Source organism: Bos indicus x Bos taurus, chromosome X, assembly GCF_003369695.1.
Source record: "Bos indicus x Bos taurus breed Angus x Brahman F1 hybrid chromosome X, Bos_hybrid_MaternalHap_v2.0, whole genome shotgun sequence".
In the NCBI taxonomy this organism is placed as follows: Eukaryota; Metazoa; Chordata; class Mammalia; order Artiodactyla; family Bovidae; genus Bos; species Bos indicus x Bos taurus.
Genome location: NC_040105.1, coordinates 65,085,752 through 65,104,791, shown reverse-complemented (window position 1 = coordinate 65,104,791; position 19,040 = coordinate 65,085,752). Strand labels below are relative to the sequence as shown.

At 37.8% G+C, this 19,040-nt stretch overlaps 1 protein-coding gene across 3 annotated transcripts in view; it reads right to left on the bottom strand.

The window, feature by feature from the left end:
• Window positions 1-19,040, bottom strand: part of OGT (O-linked N-acetylglucosamine (GlcNAc) transferase) — a 42,434-nt gene that overhangs the window by 13,376 nt on the left and 10,018 nt on the right. For 2 of the 3 annotated variants that reach the window (XM_027534858.1, XM_027534857.1), the window contains exons 4-18: window positions 14,176-14,244; window positions 10,785-10,901; window positions 7,904-7,983; window positions 7,235-7,430; window positions 6,806-6,946; window positions 6,143-6,243; window positions 5,832-5,985; window positions 5,627-5,728; window positions 5,250-5,429; window positions 4,234-4,392; window positions 4,028-4,117; window positions 1,992-2,117; window positions 1,425-1,595; window positions 1,195-1,311; window positions 933-1,103 (exon numbers count right to left, since the gene is read on the bottom strand). In XM_027534858.1, the coding sequence (XP_027390659.1) occupies window positions 933-1,103; window positions 1,195-1,311; window positions 1,425-1,595; window positions 1,992-2,117; window positions 4,028-4,117; window positions 4,234-4,392; window positions 5,250-5,429; window positions 5,627-5,728; window positions 5,832-5,985; window positions 6,143-6,243; window positions 6,806-6,946; window positions 7,235-7,430; window positions 7,904-7,983; window positions 10,785-10,901; window positions 14,176-14,244 (1,974 nt within the window). Of the gene's footprint in view, window positions 1-932; window positions 1,104-1,194; window positions 1,312-1,424; window positions 1,596-1,991; window positions 2,118-4,027; window positions 4,118-4,233; window positions 4,393-5,249; window positions 5,430-5,626; window positions 5,729-5,831; window positions 5,986-6,142; window positions 6,244-6,805; window positions 6,947-7,234; window positions 7,431-7,903; window positions 7,984-10,784; window positions 14,245-19,040 lie in introns of all 3 variants that reach the window. The other variant, XM_027534859.1, reaches the window with a different exon arrangement.

Genomic DNA, 19,040 nt, shown 5'->3' with positions numbered 1-19,040 from the left:
CCTTACATTGTTATGTAACTATTCCAGGTGTGATGGATGTCTCATACAAATGGGCATTGTGTTCTACATTCAAAATTCTTTGTCTTTGTACACTTCAAGAATTACACTTTTTTTTCCTTAAGTCAAGCATGTCTACCCTATTGTTTCAAAGGACAGTTAACCAGAAAGGTGGGGGGGACACATCACTGTCTTTTCAGCCCAATGCACATTATGGGTGATTAATTCCCTAACCTGAATTCACTTCAAGCGCCCTCTTGTATAAATTGCTATACCACTAAAACTTTTAACTCCTAAGAGGTCAAAGATCCTTGCCTTATCATCTCTTGACAGAGCTACACATTCACTTATTCAAGTACACAAGCAATATATATTTACTGAGCACATACTACATTACAGAGGCTAAGACACAGGCTCTAAAGTAATTCAATTCAGTGGCAAATGCATTCAAACCCAGGACTTAGAATGTGTTGTGCTGGATGTCAAGATACATCCCAAATATTTCAGAAGCAGAGAATACAGGTACCAATGGAGCAGGGGAGGAGAGGTTACAGATACGGAGAGAAACAGATTGTCGGAGGAGCTGTCTGAACTGAAAGTCTTAAAGATGAGTAAGATTTAACTGGGGAAAGGATGAGTTATAGAAGCAAGAAACTGTATGATGTCTACAGATATTTCACCATTGATAAGAGTAAAGCCACAGAGGCAGGGAATAACAAGGTATTAACACAGAAGACTCTCATTAAGTAATCTGCTGGCTGAATACAAGTGACTTTTAAAATCAAACAAACCTATATAAGATGCCAGTTTTCCCCAAATTCATTTCCTCATCTATAAAACAGGAGTAACGATGTTTACCTCCTAGAGTTATGAGATTTGAAAAAGATAAATGTATACTTGGTGGTACACAGTACATTCTATTATTCTCTTCTTACCTGGGTAGTTGCCAGTCCATTGCTAATACTGAATCCATTAATTGTTATCTGAATTTGTCCTCTGTTAATCATTTCAATAACTGCTTCTGCAATAGTATTCATAGGAATGACAGGCATATTAAGAGCTGTATTACTGCTGTCCACATTGTCTCCTCCATCAGGACATTTCATCTTAAAATAATTACACAAAAATACATCATTAGGGGAAAGATCCCAAATGCAGATAACTTTATTTCAATTACAATATTGACCAGGTTCTGACCTTGACAATTTTCACATCTGGTAGACTATCAAGAAATGCTTTGAGGTCGATGCCATTCAGCACAATCCGATTGTCATAAATGTGTCCATTGGACTTAAAATCGATAACTGCTTTTTTCTAATAAAAAAAAAAAGTTTCAAACTTATCTGTTAGAATGCACAGGAACAGTAGTAAGAAATAAATGACTACAGTTCTTTGCAATTCCCCTATAGCACTGTTTTTCTACCTACCTTCAGGTGAGGGAACATATTAGCATGATCACCAATAAAGAAAGTATGAGGCATATAAGCCAGCTTCTCAGAATATTGCTCAGCAACTTCAGCAGGTGAAGTTTCCTGATCAGTGATGATATAATCCATGAAAAGTGCGCCACTAGTCCCAGGATACCCCAGCCACATTGCCTAGAAGAAGAAAAAAAATCATATGAAAAACTAAGAACCTTCATCAAAAGGGTCTAAAATTAAATAAGTAAACAAACGAGGGTGGACTTCTTTAGCCAATCAAGTAATATTTCAAACTAAACTTCCAAGTGCTAAACGGTTTTTCCAATTTATAACATAGAACAACTGTTTACATCAACTACAAACTGCATGTCTCCATAAACATGTACCTGTGGGCATTGTATCCTTACCTTTAATTCTTTGTCCCTATGCATTTTCAAGAACTACACTTTTTTCATAACTTAGGTACATCTATCCTATTGTGTCAAAGGACAGTTAACCAGAGGGGGGAAAAACATATCACTGTCTTTTTAGCCCAATAAACATAATGAATGTTGTTATTATTATTTCCTTTACCTGAATAGGAGCTGGCCTGAGAGCAAAGAGTTCATTTCGAGCACCCTTGGTATAACCATTCATATTTACAAGGATGTGTATACCATCTTGATGGATGCGATCAGCTGCTTTTCCATTGCATGGAATCTACAGAATAAAAAAATAAAAATTTATTATATACAATCTCAGACTGATTCAATTAGCCTTAATGATATTAAACAGAATTCAAATTCCCAGACGCAAAAATACAAGAACACAAATTAAGAATACATTAATGCAGAGTAAAAATATGGTTAAGTGCCATTAAAATGGGCCCACAGTATCACCAACACAGGATACAGAGGAAGGAGAGTTTAATTCTACATTGAATGTATGAACAACTAGGCTTCATAGCAGAGATGGTATTTGAAATGGGTGTCCAAAGATGGATAGGAGTTTGAGGGAGTTGGAAGAATTATAATCTCACAGAGAACTATATGAATAAGGAACCAGAGTAAAGTGCACAGTAGGTTGAAAAAACTGGGTAGATCACTTCTGTTTGCTATAGGGTATAACTGAAGGCTAATGGGGGGTGAAAAGCACTGGCAAACAAGGTTGCAGTCAAACTCAGAAAGGTTGTGAAGGCCATTCTGAAGAGTCTGGACTTCATATATGAAGTTTACATATATGAAGATTAAAAAAACCCTCCAGGTATAAAACAAGCCACAGGGATATAACATATGACATGAGGAATATGGTCATAATACTGTAGTAACTTTGTATGGAGACAGATGATTACCAGACTTTTCATGGTGATTTCATAATATGTGCAAATGTCAACTAACTATGTAGTACACCTGAAATTTTCCCAGGTGGCGCTAGTGGTAAAGAACCCGCCTGCCAATGTAGGAAATGCAAGAGACACAGGTTTGATCCCTGGGTTGCAAAGATCCCCTGGAGAAGGGAATGGCAACCCACTCCAGTATTCTTGTCTGGAGAATCCCATGGACAGAGGAGCCTGGGGGGCTACAGTCCATGGGGTTCAAAGAGTCGGACACAACTAAAGCAACTTAGTGAGTGCACACATACCTGAAACTAATATTGTATGTCAACTATGCTTCAATTAATATATATGTATAAAAGATATATATATTTTTAAAGAGTTTAGACTTCAGTCAATAAGCAGTGAATCCTGAAAGGTCTCAAGAGATGGAGGGTCGTATGCTGCTTGGTCACAGAAGAGTCCAACCCTACACCAAAAATGGTAAGGTGTACTTCCAAAGCAATAGCTATAATGCAAAAGATGTCAGGTACAAATTATTTATGAAATGACAAGAGTCTTGCAATTCTCCTACTAGGGTTTCAATGATTCATCTATATGAATTACTAGATATACCACACATACCTCTGTTAGTCACCAAAGTGGCCAAAAGAGCCTGTAAGAAAAAACTCTAGTCCATACCTTCAGCAACATTCCCTCACAGGTTTCAATCTTAATTTATCATAAAACTTTAGCTCCTAGAGAAAATAGCAATGGAGCCAAGTATAAAAATAAAGATTTAAAGGCAAAGGTCCTTTAAATGACCTGTTTGTTCTTCTTCCAAGCCACCATCTTGTTCAACTTATTCAGGTAATATTAGATATCTACTGTCACAAGTGCTAGCTCAATCCCCAGAGAAGTTCTATGTCCAAGCAGAGATATATCATATTTCTATTTAATTTGCAACCTCAGCAAAATCCATGATGATTACACATGTAATGTAATAAATGTAAACAATCAAGGAAATAAGATCAAAGCAATTGCCCACAGGCATGTAGTATGCATGTGCGTGCGTGCATGTGTGTTAGTCGCTCAGTCATTTCCGACTCTTTGCGACCCCATGGGCAAACCCACCAGGCTCCTCTGTCCATGGTATTCTCCAGGCAAGAATACTGGAGTGGGTTGCTATTTCCTTTTCCAGGAAAGGCATGAAACAGCTGATGTTAAATATTTGTCAGGAAAAATACAAGCTAGACGTCAACAGTTTTATTCACTATTTGCTCAAATTATAAAGCTGAAGTGTAAGAGTTACACCTACCTGAGAAAGATCAATGAAATGATTGGCTTCTGCCATCACCTTCACTCGGAAGTTTGTGCCATCATCTGGGCTCAAGGCATAACAGAATACCTGAAAGGTAGCACATAATATGTATTTAATAACCTCGGCTCATATCTTTCCTAAAAAGACACTGGGCTTAACACCTAATGGTGACAATAGCGGCTCTAGGGAAACACTAGTCTTACCTCAAATTTATCAGGATTGTGCATGCCTGGAATAGACTGCATAAGATGAGAAGTAGGATGATTCCCAAAGTCAGAACTCACATATCCTACACGCAGTCGACCATCACTGAGCTTCAAGTCTTTTGGATGCTCATATGGTGGTTTATGAAGGACATTAATCTAACAATGGAATTCAAGGCTTGTTAGTAAAGTTGAGTCTATACGTAAACTTTCACCTAGGAAAACTGACTAAAAACACAACTCACACCTATTGGGAATGGTTTTGTGCCCAGAATACTTCTTTAATTCATATAGCCAGTTCAATGCAACCTTAGCAACTTATATAATATGGTTCATACTGTGACCTGTTTCTGAGGCCAATGAATAGCCCAAGCAAGTCTAAAAGTTATAGGAAGGAAGCAAAGTGGACGGAGTATGACAAACCCTACATTTTAGAAGAAAATTCTGTAGGGGAACATTTTCAAAAAACAGAATTAGACCTAGCACTCCACTCTATTCTGCTAAGTAAATTCCCGCCTTTTATCAAGTAGTGCTCTAATTCTCAAAAGTAAGTATAAAACACATTACTAAAAACTATGATTTTAAAACTAAAGAAACATCAGTCCACTGCTAGTATTTCAGTTAAGGATTCTGCCTTATAGAATGGAAGGGATTATGATCAAGATAGGACAGGGACTTCCTTGGTGGTCCAGTGCCTAAGACTCCATGCTCTCAATGCAAAGGCCTGGGTTTGATCCTTGGTCAGGGAACTAGATCCTGCGTACTGCAACTGAAGATTGCATACGCCACAATGAAGACTGAAGATTCTGCATGCCACAACTAAGACCTGGTACAGCTAAATATAAAAATAAAAGACAGGACACAATGGAAGGAGCTTCTGGGCTCACTCACAAAGCTTCATTTCTCAACTTGGGTGGTGTTCACCTTATGATAACTCACTAAGCCATAAATCTGATTCAGTTTTTTGTATCCGTGTCTTACTTTACAACAAAAAGATTAAAACAAAAGACTTGCACCTTATCCAAGCAGAGGTTCCCATGCCTCTCAGCAATAGCTTTCCTGAAGCCATGAGAAAGAGGATATAGCATACTATGATGAGGATGCACAGAAGGCAACCTATTCTTCTCTAACTGGTCAGCCACAATGCTAACCAATTTCTTCATTCGTTCATCATAGTCTGTCCAGTCACAGACAATCTAGAGAAGGCAAAAAGAAGATATTATCCAGAAAATTGTATTCCAAGACTTAACATTTTATGTGTCTTTGGCCTAAAGTAATGTCAGATAACCCATTAGAGAACACTGTCTCCAACCAAGCCTGGGTTAATATGGCAGATAACAATTAAAAAGAGATTACAACCCTGAAAGCCAGTTACTGGCCCATTATTCTTTACCTGCAGGCAATGAGCCAAATTACAGTAAGCGTCAGGAAAATCAGGTTTAAGCTTCAGGGCAGTGCGATAAGAAGCAATTGCTTCTGGAATATTCCCTGAATCCTGGAAGTAAATAAAGTGGGATGGTTAAAATGTTCCCTAAAATTAAAAACATTACCTACTAAGATGCACATATTATAATAAAATACATATAAAAGAACAGTACCTTGTGAATGGAAGCCAGATTACTGTGGGCATCTGCAAATGCAGGGTTAATCTGAATGGCACGAGTGTAACACTGCAAGGCTCCCTGAACATCCTGCATCTCCTTTAGAGTGTTTCCCATATTAGAGTAAGCATCAGCAAAGGTAGGACTGATTCTAAAGGACAGGACAAAGATTTTATTTCTCTAGTACTAAAACCTTTAACCCCTGTAATGTTAATTTAGTCTGCTGTTACTAAAAGTGCCATATATCAAATGTGCCAAACACCAAGCATTTAAAACCTTGAAAAAAAATAAGGCTGGGAGTCTCTTACCGAATTGCCTCCTTATAATGCATCAGAGCTTCCTGCAGTTTTCCCTGCTGCTGTAATACACTTGCTAAATTTGAATGAGCAGCAGCAAACTCTGGGAAGACCTATAAAGATTAAAAATGATAACTGAGGTTTAAAAAAATAACTTTAGCTAAAACAGCAGTAATAACTTATAACAAGAACTTGGCTCAAGCACCTTTATTCCCTATACTTCTCTCTACCTTCTCCAAGTCTATGCATTCTTCAAAGCCAAAGAGCTCAAATTCTACTTCTTTATTTTATACCTCTCCATGTTTCAAAACATAACATCTTAATTTATGCTGGTAACTCTAGCATCTCTCTCTTTGAAATTGCTACCACATCTAACCAACCAACATTATAGCCATCAGGCACTGAAATTATATACTTACTGATAACTCCTCTTGAACTGTCGCTTACTGTTTAAATTTTTATGCAGATCTTATCCACATATAAAATAACAACCTCAATGTTAAGGACTTTCTTGAATGTTACACAGGACCTCACTCATACTTTAGGTACTCAATTAATTGGTTCAATGAATGATTCAACCACTATTTATTTTTACAAAAGAGGTAGATGACATGGCAGACTTAATTGCCTTCCCTCTATCACACGAAATACCCCGTCACACCACCCTCAACATACTTCTAATGCTTTACGATACAGGCGAACTGCCTCTTCAATGTTTCCCTGTTCCCGTTTGATATTGGCTAGGTTGTTCAGAGAGTCTGCATGGGTGGGACACAGTCGGAGAGCTGTGTTATAACAATCTTCTGCTTCAGCAACCTAAAAAACAAAACAAACTATTCAAACCCTATACAGAGGAATCAAAGAGCCACCAGTGATATTATTCTAACAATTGCTTAGTTAAGCCTAGTGGCTGGTAATATTCCAGAAACAGGTATTTTTTCTATTCTTCCTCTCAACCGAAACTCCGAAGTCAAACCAAGTATTGAAGTCAAACAAAATATTGAAGTCGGACACTTCAATATTTAATACAGGACAATAAATACAAAAATGACTTTTTAAAAAATCCCACCAGGTGACAAAGAAAAAGTGAATAAAAATCCTTACACTGCCCTTCTCTTTGAGGGCGTTGGCTAGGTTGCAGTAAGCATCAGGGAAATGTGGTTGCAGTTCAATAGCTCGCCTGTAGGTGTCTATTGCTAGATCTATCAGTCCTTGCTCATAGTATACACAAGCCAGGTTGCCGTGTACCACTGCATGATTTGGACTCAAGCTTAGGGCACGAAGGTAAGCTGCCACAGCTCTGTAAATAAAACACACACACACAATATAGCTAACCTTTAGTGGATGCTTTATTACAATTCATGCCATACTATACTTAATCTCAAAAATCAATATTGCACCTTTATAAAATGTATTTTTACACTGAAAACTTTTCTATACCCACGTAAGAAACAGGCTTTCCTTTGAAAACAACACAAAGTTAAAATTCAGGATTTACTTTTTGAACCATTCAGAAGGAATAATTTTGTCTAAAAGATAACCATTTCAATAGTTTTACAATAAAGGAAATTTCAACTAAACCAGTGAGACAGACAGTGACTTTATGAAAAGCCAACAATGCAAAGTCAGGCAATAATAAAAGGTAACACAGCAGATCTGATGAGGGAAAGCAACACAGTAGAAAAGGAGTGCATTTCAACAAACCATTGTAATAATTTCAGTCCAAACTCTCAAGTGTTGATACAACAGACTCCAAATAGAACATTCTCTCACCTGTCAAAAATCCGTGCCTCTTTCAAGACATTTCCTAAATTGATATAAGCATCCAGAAAATTGGGGTCAAGGGTGACAGCCTAAAAATTGCAAGATAGTTACTCAGAGGAAGTTAGAATTTCAGACTCACTTCCCAATTACAATTCTTAATTCTGACATAATTTTAGATCTCCCATTACATTTTCTAGTATAATTCAATATTATTTCTTTCATTTTTAAAACCCAATTATTTCAGTACATTCATTATTCACAAACCTCAATATTATCAAAATAACTTCCTATGTAATATGAGTAAAATGTGTCCTGAAGGAAAAAATTTTAAACTGGGTCTGCTCTAATTTTATTGAGCTCAATACTTCTAATAGCTGGCCCTATTTTATTCTGAGTTAATGAAGCTTAGGTTTTCTAAAAAAAATAATGGCAGGAAGCAGCAGCAAACTCTGAGAAAGGAAATATATACTTCAATAACTACAACTGTATACTCAGACATTAGTAACATATGTAATTAGAGCCATATACTCAGTAAGATACATTACTACAATGGGATGCTAACCATTAAATGGTCTCATCCAAATAGTTCTGAAGCTATCTTAACATATAAGCAGATATATCCACAGAAGTAATTCTCAACCCTGGCAGTGTATCAGAATTTACCTCCTAAATGGTAGGACTTCCGTGGTGGCTCAGTTGGTAAAAAGTCTCCCTGCAATATCGGAGACCAGGGTTTAATCCCTGGGCCAGGAAGATCCCCTAGAGAAGGAAATGGCAACCCACTCCAGTATTCTGGCCTGGAGAATTCCATGGACAGACAGCCCATGGGGTCACAAAGAGTCGGACACGACTGGAGTGACTAACACTTCCTAAATGGTGCCTGAGTTCTATCACAGGGCAATTAAATCAGATTCTCTGAAAACGGGGCTGAGGGACTTTCCACAGAGGTCTAGTGGTTAAGACTCTGCCTTCCAATGCAGGGAGTACAGTTCAATCCCTGATTAGGGAACTAAGATCCCACATGTCTTGGGGTGCAGCCAAAAAGTAAAATAAAAATTTAAAAAATGAAAATGAGGCCAGGACATCCGTATCTTTTACAAGCTCCTCACGTGCAACCAAAGAGAACCACTGAGTAAGAGTAGGTACTCTTTTTTTTCTTTTTAACTTTATTTATCTTGCTGTACCAGGTCTTAGTTGCAGCAGTCAGGATCTCTGATCTTCTGCAGCATGCAGGATATTTAGTTGAGCCACATGGAATCTAGTTCCCTGACCAGGAATCAAACCTAGGTCCCTTGTACTGGGACCAGAGTCTTAGCCATTAGACCACCATGGAAGTCCCAGTAGGTACTCTTATAGTGTAAAAAGTAGAAACCTGAACTGAAACACTGAAAAGGTAAAGGTAATAAGAAACTGTGAATATATTTAAGATTCATTAAGAATACTTCCTCTTCATAGATGGCAACTTTGTTGCACTTAAGTTAGATTATCTATAGTGATAAATGTCCACCCACTAACTTTTTATTATGGAAAATTTCAAATATATACAAAAGCAGAGGACTATAATAAACCCCCAAGTCTCCATTACCCAGATTCAACAATTAAAAAATCATGTTCAATCATATTTAATCTATATTCCAGCCTAACTTGACCTCTTCCCAGATCATTTTGAAGCTAATTTTCAGTGCTCTCAAAAACATTTCAAAATCTATTTCAGGGACAATACAGGAATATTTTTTCCTAGCATAACCACAATACCAATATCATACCTAAAAAATGACAGCAATTCCTTAATATCAAGTATCCACTGAGTGGTCCAATTTCTGATTAGCTTTGATTCAGGATCCAAATAAGACCCATACAATTAACCATGTGAGTTTAATCTTTTAAATTAAAAGCTTCAATCTCCATTTTTATTCCTGCAATTTGTTGAAGAGATCAGATCATTGTTCTATACAGCTTCCCATAGTTTGAATTTGCTGACTGCACTCCTATGGTGTCTTTAACATGTTTATGCTTCCATCTCATGTTACTTCCTATAAATTGGTGGAACTACAAGCCTAATCAGATTTGGGTTCTTTTCTCTTTTTGAAAGGCTACTTCGCTAGTGGAAGTATCAATACTTCTATCACAAGGTACAAAATGTTTGGTTGGAAAAAAAAAAAAATGTTTTGTTGGGTCTCTTTTTTGCCACTGATAAATGCCTAAATTTATTACTGGTGATACTCAGATTCTATCATTTAACCTACTTCATTTATTAACTGGAACACTTGTATAAAGAGAAACTTTCTCCTATCAACTCTTGGGTTACCCTGATGTACAGTTCACAGGAGAGCACAATTTTTTAAACAGTTTTCATAATGAGTTGGTCCTTATCTTCTGAAGATGACCCATGAATTTCTTCTTAGAATAATTATGAACTCATGAATTTAAAGTATTTGATAAGTTTCAATAATATTTCAATTATTATTCCCACTGATTCTCAACGCCCATTTTTAGACAGTGGAAGTCTCTTCCAGTTTCCTCCTGAGTACTTTTGACATAAATATATCAAAACTTCCTTGCTTTCTGCTATGACAGACTCTGGCACGCCAGATTAATTTTGTACATTTCCTGCCCCAGATCTGCAATCAGTCTTTTCACCAAGAAACCCTGCTTCTTTATAACTCTGCTTCTTTTCAAGCTGCCAGTTTAAAAAAGCAATTTTTAATTACTAAAGTACATTTTCAATGCAAAACTGGAAACTGCCATATACCATCCAGCAAATGCTACAATACTGTCAAAGAAAGATATTACGTGTCTACTTAAGTAAAGGACTATTATTCAGTTCTAATAGAAACACCCTGCATACATAAGTATTTCATAAATACCAATTATTAATTTAATGACTAACCTTTTCAAAGTGATGGATTGCAAGCCAAATCTCCCCTTGTGCATTAAAAACACAGCCAAGATTACTCCAAGCTACTGCAAAGTTCGGTTGCGTCTCAATTGCTTTCAAATAACATGCCTTAGGAGGGGTTAATGAAAGAAGAAGATGGGAGGGGAAGGAGGTAAAGGGAAAGGGGAAAATTTGTAAAGGGGAAAAAAAAAAAAGATTGGGGGAGGGGGAAGAAGGTGATATCATTATTCCTTCTCTGACCAGCCAAAAGTGACCCTGCAGCATAGGCTCGCTTGCGCCAAAACTAATGCGCTGCCACAGCTGGCTGCTCCTGCGCTTGCGCCACCAGAACCCAGGTGCAAACCACCATGTTCAGTTCTGCCAACCGATAACCAACCCTTACACTGGGACTTAACCAGAAAGTCAGCTGCCTTAAGACGCTATGCCAGACTTCTCTTATCTGAACACCCAAGGGCTCCTGCTACTGTTTTCAAATGGTATCAAGAAGGTACAACTTAAGGGTAAATTCTTCCCACCTATCTTCCCTACCCAAGTTTCCCAAAGTGTGTTCTACAAGGTGATAATAGTTATTACCAGGAAAAAAAGATTTCATGATCAAATAAGAAAACGGAAAATAGGTTTCTTGACTATAGGACTTCCCTAAGCCTTTAACAGTATACAGAGGGTTCCCTAGACTTAGTTGATCATGGAATTCCTCTTTTATTGGACATTTCATGATAATACTTATAAAACACATTTTGGGAAATGCTGCTCTAAATAAACAATACTGTTCCTCACTAACATCAAACTATGCTGAGTAGGAAAATGTTTTTCTGCCAAGGCAGATATTAAGGCCAAGCTGTCAGTCACATCCTCACAATGCCCTTGTCTCCAAGGGGGACTGAAGCTGAAACCTCATATGACAGGATTGCACCTAGGTTGAGGTCCCTGTAATGCGAGCGCAAACATCGCTTGCGCAACCTAACAGCATCGCACTGCGCAATCGCTGCGAACTGCTGCGCTACATAGAACACCCCTAGACGCAGCAAACGGCCAACCAGATCCATTAATCTACTAGACAGGCCCATAGAGAATATTTTCTTAATGAGATTAGTTGGACTCAAGGTATGTTAAAACCCAATTTTATCCAAAAAGGCTACAGAATAGGACTGAGGGAGCCAGTCAATCAGATTACTCATCTAGTCAACCGTTCACAGGGGCTCATTTGCACGCATTGCGCATTAACGCTGCGCAGCCTTTGCGCTACTGCAGGGTCACAGCGCATCATCAGAAGAGCAGAATGCTGCAATCCAAACAAAGAAGAAAAAAGGAAAAAATGAACAACAAGAAGAGTTAGAAGCTTTTACTAGTAAATTATCTCTAATAATTTTTAATATCAATTAACTTTTACTTATCTTTGACAGAATTGTGGCTACAGTATAAAACATTTTCTTACATAACTTGCTTGTATTAAAATTATTTTAAGCTGTTTCTGAAGCCACAAGACAGAAGATTCAGGCATGGAGGCAAATTGTTTTGCTGTGGCAGTTACAAACCCGTTACCATATTTCTCATCATGTGACTTTTCGGTGCGTTCCTTGCTGGAAGAGGAGGAGGTGTGTGTCTGCCCTAGATCCAGGCCTCGAGCTCCCTTCAGCGAGGCACCTTACGCATGGAATAGGAGGTTTCACCCACCTGAAACCTTCTAAATACAATATCAATGGTGAAAAACCAAAAACAAGAGAGAAAATAAAAACAAGATCATTAGTAAAAGTTCAACAAAGCAATTGAAATTCTTTGGATGTCTATTACATATGGGAATGAGGACAGTCTCAAGTCTGTAATATGGGAAACATGCAGAAGGGAGAGGGTTAATCAGGGCTATTGCATACAGCAGGGATTTTGCTGGAAGAAAGGCTCTTTATTTTCTACAAAGACAACTGAATTTTGCTTCCATCTACTAGGAATATGCTGGCTTGAATTTTCAAATGCACTGATTACAAAAGAAATACATTGCATTTCACTCAAGAGTATTTTCTTGTTCACTAAATTCTCACAAAAAAACAGAGTAACATTTTTCAAACTAGGTGTCTCCAGAGCTCTGAAATAAAGAAGTCAGCAACCTAAGGCAGGCGCAATGTCTCAGCCTAAACCGATCTCTAAAGCTGCAGTGAAGTGCAATTCATGTTAGCTGTCCGCTTGGTGGGGTGACAATTAATAGAAGCTTATCAAATATTTGTTCTATAAATTACCAATTAGATTTATCAACTAAGACTGAAATCAATTACAATTCATTAGCTGGAAACCTACATAAGGTTAATCCAAAGTGTCGGCAGAATTTATGAGCTATGCACTTAAAACTAGTGCCTTTTAACATCAGATAGCGCTGAAAGCCTTGTCCCTCCCTGGGTGAAGCAAACAGACAGCTACGCTGCGCATACACTCCACGTATTAGCATGCGCGTGGGGCTCAGAGCAACAGGTGGGAGTTTCAGAAGCATTCTGGTTTCTCCCCACTCCTCACCCCTGCAGCGCGGTTGCGTAAGGTGGCTTGTAACAAGACAATTTCATTTACAAATTTAATTTAAAATTATACCAAAAGCTTTAATAACCCAACCTGGTGTTCAAATTCATTATTTGGAAACACAATGCTAAAAGCCACCTTTCCACTTTGGCAAGTTTTCTTTCGATCAGTCCATTTCTCAAACAAACCAGCTTTGTCCTTCTGACTTTTTTTTTAAGGAGGTGGGGTGGGAAGAATAAAAGAAGGAAGTAAGGAAGAAAAGAAGGTAAACAACTAGGATTGGAAAAGAGGAAAAAGGAACTTGGGGGAGGGAGTGGGAACAAGAAGGGGGAGGATGTTCCAATTATTAATTTGTAATCATTTAACAGCCTTTCTTCCACTGTAAAAAGGGTGAGGAAGATGAAGGGAGGAAGGTTAAATAAGAACTTTAAATGCCAGTATTATAGGGTAACATTTGGATGAAATTCTTCTCCACTTACAAGCCACAAAGGACTTAGAAGAGCAGCATTTTCAATGGCACCTGCATCATATAGGAGTCTTGAGCCAAATCACAGGCGCTCTGCTTGTCACCAGCAGGCAAGCCTCAGATTTAATGGAATGTTATTTATTCCCACATAAGATCATGACGGAGCCCATTGTTATAAAGATGATCTAGTCAGCAGAAAGGCTCCAAAATGTTCAGGTTCTTGCTTTACCCCCAGATTTAGAACAGAAATGCCAAAGCCTGGCCCTGCTCTAGTCTGAGGCGATTCATGCCGTCAGTTTTCCTCAGTTTCATAGGACTGTTTTGTGAAGATAGCTCAATGAAGAGTTGAAGACTTGGCAAAAAGTACAAGTTTCCATAACACTGATGTTTAAATGTGTTCTATCAAACACCTACCTTGGCTTCTTCCAAGCGACCCAGGGCTTTGAGCAGGTTCCCCAGGTCACTGCGAACACAGTACAAATCCTAGAAACCCAGAGAGATTCTGGCATTAATTACACTCTGCTTCATCAACCAAAGATATCTTGAAATTACTTTTATTCATCTAGCTCTATTTTTTTCTGTCAATTAGAGATGCTGCTTGACAAATTTCAGTACAGAACCACAATCCCTCATCCTCAATTCCAAATTCCAAAAATTTAAAAAACTCATTTGATGATTAAATCTGACTTGAACTGGCATGAAATTATTTACAGAGTTTACTGGTCCCACTCAGTATGAATACTTATATCTTTTGCTGCAGAAATATGTGTTGTACTAGACGGTGCTGCTCCAGACTCACCTGGGGGTTATATATGGTATTATCATCTTTCTAAAGTCCTAAAAATTCTGAATTGTAAGATCCCAGCGGTTTCAGATAAGACTATGGGCCTTGCTACAGTTCTCCTCTCCCCAAATGGTAGTCATGTTTAAAAAAAGCATCAAGTGTTTGTTCAACTATTTTGTTCAAGGTTATTATGAACCACTACTATATCAAGGGTCAAAAACTTTCCATAGTGGAAAAAAATATTTAGCTGTGATTAGTTATCAGCAAACCTGACCCTAAGGCTGTCAGACACATTTAGAAACTTATTTAGTGACTTCATTTCACTATTCTAGACAAAAGGATTACCATCCAACCAAAGCTTTAATCCTGGCACCTGGCACTAGATTACTCATTAGTATTAAGTGCCATTAGAGTTGAGTGGGCAAATAATGAAAAGCAGTTGACTCCACTTTTTATTAGCAGCACAATTGTGTTACTAGTCATCTGATTCACCAGTCTGTTTATCAGTATGAAAGACACGTCAGGACAGTGAGCTTAAATTTTTATTTGTTCTTGTTTGCCTTGTCAGTCAACAAGCAATGGCAATGGCAATAGGGAGTAAGCTTATCATTCTAAATTGTTTCATGGGACTAAGAGCCTTACACTAAGGCCTAGAAAGTGAAATTCAGTCAACTGTGCCAAAGTATCATCATATATATTATTCTATATGCAACTATATCATGGTTTCCAGAATCAGGTGATTAATTTAACTGATAAACAGCTTTTGTGACTGTATATTATTATCCGTCAGGTGAACCAAAAGTCAGCCAGCAAAGAATAGGCTGCCACAGAAAACCCTTATGGATGGCCATTCTGGGTCACTTCCATGAGCTACGTGGTATGTCTGTCCATTGAACAATGATCGGTGTTTTGGGGGAGAAAGGTTGTCTCCTGTGACCTCAAGCACAAAAGGCTAACACTAATCCTCATAGGTATCATTAATCTTATTACAGACTTCTCCTCCTCTAATAAGTCTAAGTACTTTTTAACCCTATTTACACTCTGAGAAGTAACGAATTATATAACCTTGCTATCTTCTCTGTATGACTTTTCCCCCTAAACTTTAAGGGTTACCCTTCTGTTTTGGCAGACCATTACTGAACAATCCAATCTATTCATACAAACTCCTTCTACTACATCTGATTACTGTGGTTATACATCTTTGGACTTTTACCAATTCCTATGCCTTTTCTGAGACATAGTAATCAGAAGTCTTGCAATACTTCAACAATGACCCTAGTGGGCTATACATCTTGGCCAACTGTTGCATAATTTTACCTCCAGTTTCTATAAACTCTTGGATGGATGCCATCCAAGTACTGACAGTGTATGTCATATTTAGTTACATCCCAGTGTATGTAAATATTTAGTTACATCATTTAGATCCATTACAACATGCTAAATCAAGTTAACATAGTGCCCATAGTTTAAAATAGATTATCTTCATGATCACTATAAAATAATAAAGCAATTTTAGAAGGTAAAACATTAAATATCATAGTGAAATCCAATTCTCCCATTGGAAATTCAAACATTCATGCATGAATAACTAATTTCTAGAAAATTCAAAATTCAAGGATAACACTGAAATCCAATTCTCCCATTGGAAATTCAAACGTTCATGCATGAATAACTAATTTCTAGAAAATTCAAAATTCAAGGATACCACTGTTCTCCCCCAAAGTTCAAAACCTAAGACATCAATTCTGCTCCATTCATCGTATCAAAAAAATATCTACTAGAAGAATCACATTTTTCAAACCTGGCCCATTGTATCCATTCCTAGGTTAATATTAGGTTGGTACAAAAGTAATTACAGTTTCAGACTATGAATTTTAAATCATTATAACTTGGCTCAAAAGCATCTTTATTAATAGGAACCATTACAATCAACACATTTTTGCCAATGAGAAATAAGTTTATTTATTCCTGTAGCATAAAAATCTGTGCTTCAGAATTTGATGAACTCTTGGAAAGCATTTTCTGCATCCTGCTGGTTGTGGAAGCATTTTCCCTGCAAAAAGTTATTGAGGTGCTTGAAGAAGTGGTAGGTGGTTGGCGAGAGGTCGGTGAATATAGCCAGTGAGGCAAAAGTAGCCAAATTCGCTCAACTTCTGAAGCATAGGTTGTGTGATGTGTGCTCAGGCACTGTGGCCTGGAAGAATTGGGCCCTTTCGGTTCACCAATGCTGGCTGCAGACACTGCAGTCTTCAGTGCATCTCATCGATTTGCTGAGCATACTTCTCAGATGTAATGGTTTTGCCAGGATTCAGAAGGCTGTAGTGGCTCAGATGGGCAGCAAACCACCGAACAGTGACCATGACCTTTTCTGGTGCAAGTTTCACCTTGGGAAGTGCTTTGGAGCTGCTTCTCGGTCCAACCACTGAGCTGGTTGTTGCCGGTTGTCATAGAAATTCCACTTTTCAGCACACGTTGCAATCTGATTGAGAAATGGTTTGTTGTTGTTGCATAGAATAAGAGAAGACAACACTTCAAAATGATAATTTTTTTGATTTTCAGTCATCTTATGAGGGACTCACCTAACTGAGCTTTTTCACCTTTCCAATCTGCTTCAAATGCCAAATGACCATAGAATGACCGATGTTGAGTTCTTCAGCAACTTCTCGTGTAATTTTAAGACAATCAGCTTCGACAACGGTTCTCGATTGGTCATTGTCACCTTCCGATTGCTGACCACTGTGCTCCTCCTCTTCAAGGCTCTTGTCTCCTTTGCAAAACTTATTGAATCACCACTGCACTGGTATTTCTGGGCAAATGTCTTGTTGATGTTTTGAGTTGTCTCCACTGCTTTACAACCCATTTTGAACTCAAATAAGAAAATCACTCTAATTTGCTTTCTAACATCACTTCCATAATTATAAGTATATAATAAATATAAATATTAAATAAACAGTAAGTATTAGATTGGTGCAAAAGTAATTGTGGCTTTGCACTGTTGAACTTTGCTATTCAATATTGGAATACATTCTTAAATCTGGTTATGTTATACATCATTTTTTTTGTTACACATCATTTTAATGTGTTTCCTGATTTATGTTTTTTGCTAATAACTTATTACTTGCTGTGTATTTTTTATTTATTTTAGACTAAGGAAATGATGTTAGACAAAAAGCAAATTCAAGCAATTTTCTTACTCAACTACAAAATGGATCATAAAGAAGAGACAACTCACTACATCAACAATGCGTTTGGCCCAGGATCACCTAACGAATGTACAGAGCAGTAGTTGTTCAAGAAGTTTTGCAAAGGAGACAAGAGCCTTGAAGAGGAGGAGCACAGTGGTCGACAATTGGAAGCTGACAATGACCAACTGAGAACCACCATCAAAGCTGATCCTCTTACAACCACACGAGGAAGTTGCTGAAGAACTCAATGTCGACCATTCTACGGTTGTTTTTGGCATTTGAAGCAAATTGGAAAGGTGAAAAGGCTCAATTAAGTGGGTCCCTCATGAGTTGACTGAAAAAATCATCATTTTTTAGTGCTGTCTTCTCAATCAGATTGCAACGTGTGCTGAAAAGTGGAATTTATATGACAACCGGAAATAACCAGATCAGTGGCTGGACCGAGAAGCAGCTCCAAAGCACTTCCCAAAGCGAAACTTGCACCAGAAAAGGTCATGGTCACTGTTTGGTGGTCTGCTGCCCATCTGAACCACTACAGCCTTCTGAATCCTGGCAAAACCATTACATCTGAGAAGTATGCTCAGCAAATCGATGAGATGTACTGAAAACTGCAATGCCTGCAGCCAGCACTGGTGAACAAAAAGGCCCCAATCCTTCTCCACAACCACGCTCAACCACAAATCGCACAACCAATGCTTCAAAAGTTGAACGAACTGGGCTACAAACTTTTGCCTCACCTGCTATATTCACCTGACCTCTCACCAACTGACTACCACTTCAAGCATCTTGACAACTTTTTGCAGGGAAAAATGCTTCCATGACCAGCAAAATGCAGAAAATGCTTTCCAAGAGTTCGCTGAAGCCCAAAGCATGGATTTTTATGCTACAGGAATAAACATATTTCTCGTTAGCAAAAATGTGTTGATTATAATTGTTCTTATTTTGATTAATAAAAATGTGTTTGAGCCTAGTTATGATTTAAAACCGTGGTCTGAAACCACAATTACTTTTTCACCAACCTAACAAGTCATTAGCAAAAAAAAATTAATGCAAGAAATGTGCATTAAAATGATGTATATAACATAACCACATTTATTTAGAATGTATTCCAATATCAAACAGCAAATTTCAACAATGGAAAAACCACACTTTTGCACCAACTTAATATCTTTTATGCAAACCTTTATTCAATTCAACAATATGCCTGAAACTGTGGGGAAATATATAGAATCCTTATCTTCAAAGGGCCTACAATCTATGTGGAAAGACAAACACATACATATTTTTTCCCATGTAAAACAATGCTTTTT